The 6,000-nt window shown below is 39.0% G+C and overlaps 1 protein-coding gene across 3 annotated transcripts in view; it reads right to left on the bottom strand.

Annotated features, from left to right (window-relative positions):
* Nucleotides 1–2,366: 2,366 nt before the first annotated feature.
* The window catches only part of PHF11 (PHD finger protein 11), a 28,225-nt gene continuing 24,591 nt past the window's right edge, over nt 2,367–6,000 (bottom strand). For all 3 annotated transcript variants that reach the window (XM_081314168.1, XM_081314169.1, XM_081314170.1), the window contains 2 exons: nt 4,821–4,892; nt 2,367–3,339 (listed from right to left, as the gene is read on the bottom strand). In XM_081314168.1, the coding sequence (XP_081170294.1) occupies nt 3,200–3,339; nt 4,821–4,892 (212 nt within the window). In that variant the 3' untranslated portion in view covers nt 2,367–3,199. The remainder of the gene's footprint in view (nt 3,340–4,820; nt 4,893–6,000) is intronic.

Raw genomic sequence — 6,000 nt, 5'->3', positions numbered from 1 at the left:
GATTGTGGTATTCTGGATGGACTGCTTTTTTCACTAGAAAAGTTGGAATGAAGTTAGGATGTTAATTATTTGTGCAGCAATTCCAAAATATGAATAAATGAGAAATGTTATTAATAAAGTCTTTCGGAGTATTTGCTATAGAAGAGTTTGATCTTTCAATTCTCGTATCCGATGAGTTATGCTTCTCTCTTCTTGGAGTGACTGATGGTTGACTCTCACTTGCTGTTGCTCATTTATGGGTGGTTTACTAAAATCACTTCTTGAAAGACTGAAGGTTCACCCCCCCACACACAGTCCTCTTACCTTGCCAGAATCAGGTGAGCTGAAAGGACCCTTATGCATAAAACCTGTGCTGTGCATATCTGTTGCCATATATTTCTGACAATCTTCCTGTTTAAAAATCTCTATTAAAATGGAATTAGCTCATCTATTTCTAAGGCCATTTATGTCTTTTTAAAAGTCTGAAGCTGTTACTACTATTTATGCTTTTGAGCAGCAGAGAACAAATTGATTATTTTAATAATAGGGTCACTCAGCCTCTTAAAACTCTTGTTTATCGTAACATGACATTTAATGCTTCCTTGTTTGCAGGAGGAAATATGTATTTCTTGTGCTACTTCTGTTACTATTGTCCTTCTCTGAACTTACCCTGATTTGTCCATGTTAAAACTGCAGTATGCTGAACTGGCTCATACTTCAGAAGTTGAATTAAAGTCAAATGGCTACCACTTTCTCTATTGAAGCAGTCCAACATTCAATTTATTTTTTAAATCACTGCACTGCCATCTTACAATTACTTAATAAAACCTGGAAAAAATGGATGATGGAGGGATGCACTACATACTGGTGCTGGGCTTTAAGTCACCTGTTGCTCAGTCCACTCTGGATGGTTATGCCGCCTAAGTGTGTCAGTGAATTGGGAGCTGCACCACAGCAAAGTTGCTATCTGGAGAGATTCTCAAAAGCAATATTCTCCATCATTGATAAAAATGATACTGGAAAAGTAAAGGTTGAGAAAGCAAATCTGCTCAGAGTTAGACAGAAACATAATGGGAACAGAAGGAGGTATATTATCTTTGTTGCAAATTTATCTACATCTCAGTTTCTACGAGACCTTCCTAAAGGGCCTGATAGGCAATCACTTGTGGGTCACAATTTTGAAAGTGCAAATTTTTGGACAGGACTACTGTATTATTTTCTTTATTGCTATGGTTTGATGATTGTGTTGTTCTGTGATGCCTAATGGTTTAATTTCAGTCACATACAAATTTTTAAGTGTTTTGGCTCATGTTTATTTTCAAAATGGTACAATCTTATAAATTCTCCAAAGAGTGTGTAAATGTATGAGCACAAACGTACAATTCAAAATGTATACATTAATACAAAATATTTTTACTAAACGATTGCTTGCAATTAAGTAGCTAAACAATTTTGGAATATTCTTTGAAACACAGTTTAAGTGGCAGTGTAAGGACCCACCTCATCTAACCACCCAAGAAAGCAATCATCCTTCCCTCCAGTTGATCATGGGATTCCATTTATTTAGCCAAGCCAGTCCCTAAACTAATGGCCACTCCATCCCTGGGGCCCCAATAAAAGCTAGAGTCTCTGCATGGTCCCCCATGGTCTTCAAAATGCATGGAGAGCAGCCATAAAACGGTTGAAATTCCTCAGTTCAGGTACATTGCAGTTGTACAGGGTCATCATCCAGTCAACTGTTCCACCTTCCAGAGCCAAGGTGACCACACGAACCCTCTCAACATCGGTAGGCAGTGTTCTCCCATAGATTTGCATCTAGGTGATCACTTGTGCCAGGAAATACCCCAATTGCTTCGGGCCTTCACTCCAATTGGAATCAGCTTCACCTCGGCCAGTTTAGGTGGTCTGCCTCTGATTCCTTGAGATGGATGGCCTCACCGCAGTGCTGCCACCAGGACTCCAGCCACTGCCATCTCTTGGACCTCCGATTCCTCTTCCTCTGATTCGCCCTCCGACTTGTCCTGTGATTCAGGGCGTTCTTTCAATTGCATTATCAAGGGTCTTTTTCACATACTCCATCACCATTTCCATCATCTCTGACTTCGATTCTTCCCTTTCCCCATCTTTATCAGGAGGGGCAGGTTCTGGATTTGTTTCTTTGCCTTTTTCTTTCCTCCGCCTCGGGTAAGAGTGACTTTCAGGGCTTTTTCTTCCCATCCTTCCTTTTTCCCGACCTCGGTCTTCTTCACGAGAAGGTCCGGCTTCTTCCATTTGAAACTTAGTTGCGACTCCCCTGGTAGGGCAGCAGCTTCTCCGGGATGAGTACTATGCAGATCTCACCTTATGTAAGCTAACCACCCAAGAAAGCAGAACTCTTGAAACAGGCATTGTCTCAAAAGGAAACTTTTATTAGGGGCCAGTGACAGTAGGGAAGTCAAGGCGAGATCTGGGGGAAATCCTGCTTAAATGGTATAGTTAAACCAACAATATTCCTCCTCCCACCAGAGTCATAATGTCCATTTTAAATCCAGTCAATCCACAGGTGGCACAATGAGCGGGTAACTGGTACAGTTGGCACACATCTCAAGATCTTCTCCAGCTTTTGTTTCTCTGTAACCGTCTCCAAAATGAGCACAACAGTATATATGCAAGGAAAACAGGGATTTGGGGACCTGACAGGCAGGTTTGCTGAAATATTTTACATGAAAAAACCTTCTGAAAGTTATGTAGATTGGCCTCATTAGCATAGTTAACAATAAACATATAAGTATAGATGCAAAATCTGTCTAGTAAAACTTGAAGCAGGAAGGGCAGTTTCTTTGGGAAGTTAAGTGAGTGTATATGGTAAGAAATATTATATACACTCAGATATGAGTCTGAATTGCAAAACCCGAATGACCATTAAGTGGCAGGAAAGTCTTGGGTATTGGCCTTACTTTGCTATCCTCTAGTGATCTTCCTAGCCCATATCTAATACCTCGACTGTAAGATAACCGTAAACCAAAACCAGAGTGATTTACAGAGGTATGTTAATACCACTGCAAATGAAGTGCATATGATGAATTCAATCACTTTCTTCCATGAATTTTCATCTAGTAGAAGGTATTTGAAGCTATAATCTTGGAAGTATACATTCCAATTACAACAGTTAACCTGTATAAAAGTCATTATACCAAAATGAACTGAAAAAGAAATCAATGATCATTTTAAACGTGGTGGGTTATTCAGAGACAATACTTAAGGTATTATCTGTGTCTTCTGAGACAAGAAGTGGTGTTTCTTTTAAATTTCTTAAAAGTTGAATCTGAGTATCCAGTCTTTCCCGTGTATTCATTAGTTCTTGAATTTTTCTCTCTCTTCCTGTACAAATTAAAATCAGTTCTTAAGATTAGCTACATTTGCAGAGATTGCTCAAAAAGTATTAATGCCAAGACATGTTACTATTAAAGTACTGTATATAGATTTAGAAGACCAATGCCAGGAGGGGAACAAGGTTCGGGGAACATAAGGGCTACGGTCCTTCACAGAGAATGTCAATCATTGCATCTTTGAGTGGACAGTGGTGGCAGGCATCCATTACTTTTGCCAGGCTCCCTCTTCTATTATTACCTTTCCTTCCTTCCTTCCTTCCTTCCTTCCTTCCTTCCTTCCTTCCTTCCTTCCTTCCTTCCTTCCTTCCTTCCTTCCCCTTTCCATCTGCCCCCAAAACAGAAACAACAAAACCCACATGCTTGTTTGTTAAAAACTGTCAAAGTATAACTACTGTGTTAAAAGAGATACTCTATGTAACTCAAAGAATAGCAACCAGATGCACTTTAAGCAGAGAAGCACAGGCTACCAAGAGCTTTCTCCCCACTCCAGATTGGTAGAAGCAGGTACAGCAGTAAAAAGTACTGTTCCACAAAGTCACATAAAGTCCGTTTAAGACTGCAGCTGAAGTGAAAGACAGAATTGGCATAAAGCACCAGTATTTATTTGCAATAAAATAGTCCCCATCCTTTGTCCCAGACAAAGCAATATCATTAAATTTTGTTTTACTGGATCATTTACATAAATAAAGTATCCATTAAGCATCAAACGTCTATAAAAGTTGTGTCAGTATGCCTACTTGCACCAGTTGTATTATTATACAAATGACATTAAAATATGCAAATTGCATTATTTGCATTATCTGTATATCATTATAAATTACCACTGAAGCCATATAGTTAAGTAGTGTTTTGTTATTTTGTGGAAAGGGTTGGGTAAACAAATTGGTTTGTACTATAGCCGTGGTGACGAACCTATGGCACGTGTGCCACTGGTGGCACGCAGAGCCCTCTGTGGGCACGTGCACCATCGCCCCAGTCCTAGTCCTTCAGCTGGGTTTTATAAAACCTTTTCGCTTTATGCCTCCGCCGCTGTGTGCAAAAAAAAGGTTCCATCAATGAATCAATTTCAACTTTTCGCAGGAAAAAAAAAGATCTCGCAAAGTTGGAATTGATTGAACTTTTTAGTCCCACCCAGTCTACCACCACAACCACACCCACCCAATGGCCATGCACACCCAGCACACGACGATACATAAGTGGGTTTTGGGTTCCAGTTTGGGCACGTGGTCTCTAAAAGGTTCGCCATCTCTGTACTATAGCATCTGAAGTCTGCTAAATGGTGGTTTCACTGTATTGTTTGGATGTCTTTACTGAGTTTTTTTCTAGATCAAATGACTGACATGATCAAAGAAACATAGTACTAAAAATAATACTGCATTCCTATCTGTACCTACTTATATTCTTAACTAGTTTAAAAGGAATAGTCCTGGTTCTACAAACTGTAATTGTTACATTTTGCTTCATACATACCTGAATAAGCCACTCTAAGAATATTTTCAAAGAGACCACAATCAAAAAGTGATATGACTGTTTCTTCATATTCTAAGGATAGACAAAACAATGCTGATTTCAAAAACAAGCTTTTTTTAAAACGTGCATGATGATGATCAGAAGTATTTTTTAAAATCACCTATCATTACCATACCTGAAGTTGCATCTAAATTCAAAACATTCTTATATCTTTTGACATTATTGTGAAAGAAACATCATATAGCAAGGGACTTTTAAAAATGTTTATATGTATTTATTGAGAATTTACACTGTAAGCAATAAAGGAAAGCAGAGTAGACAATTCATTTGTTCCTTAAACATAAATCCAGCAATTCTTACAACAGTTGGAATGTCAGGACTACATTTTAGGTGTACTATAAAGGTAAAGGTAAAGGTTCCCCGGCACATGCGTGCTAGTCGTTTCCAACTCTAGGGGCCGGTGCTCATCTCCGTTTCAAAGCTGAAGAGCCAGCGCTTGTCTGAGGACGTCTCCGTGGTCATGTGGCCGGCATGACTAGATGCCAAAGGCGCACGGAACGCTGTTACCTTCCCATTGTAGTGGTCCCTATTTTTCTATTTGCATTTTTATGTGTTTCGAACTGCTAGGTTGGCAGAAGCTGGGACGAATAATAGGCGCTCACTCTGTTACACGGCACTCGGCATTCAACCCGCCAAACTGCCGACCTTCTGATCGACAAGCTCAGCGTCCTAACCCACTGAGCCACCACATCCCTTATTAGGTGTACAACTAATCCTTAAATAAAATGTTTTTTATATAATTATATGGAAAACACTTTTCTTTAAGGCAACTCAAATAAGAAAATTTTAATGGAACATGCAACATTAAACATGCTAAAAAGGGCAACATGAAAGAATCAAATCCAGACCAATAATCTATAAATTAGAATAATATTTTTAAGAAAGAAGTAGATTCTGACATAAAATATTAACATTTAGAGAGCAGAAACAAAGCATTGCAATATAGTTTCTAAAAGAAAAACTCTCAAAGAGCCACACAGGACCGTCCACAAAATTTGTGACAATACTCTTCAGAAAATAAAGGAAATCACAGGAGAAGTACTTAGGCTATTTGCTAATGTATGTTTGGGGACCAGACAATTTTAGGAATGATCTACTCATAAACTTATTCAGACTTCCC

Source organism: Vipera berus, assembly GCF_964194415.1.
Source record: "Vipera berus genome assembly, chromosome: 1".
NCBI lineage: Eukaryota > Metazoa > Chordata > Lepidosauria > Squamata > Viperidae > Vipera > Vipera berus.
This window is presented reverse-complemented; position numbering and strand designations above follow the sequence as displayed.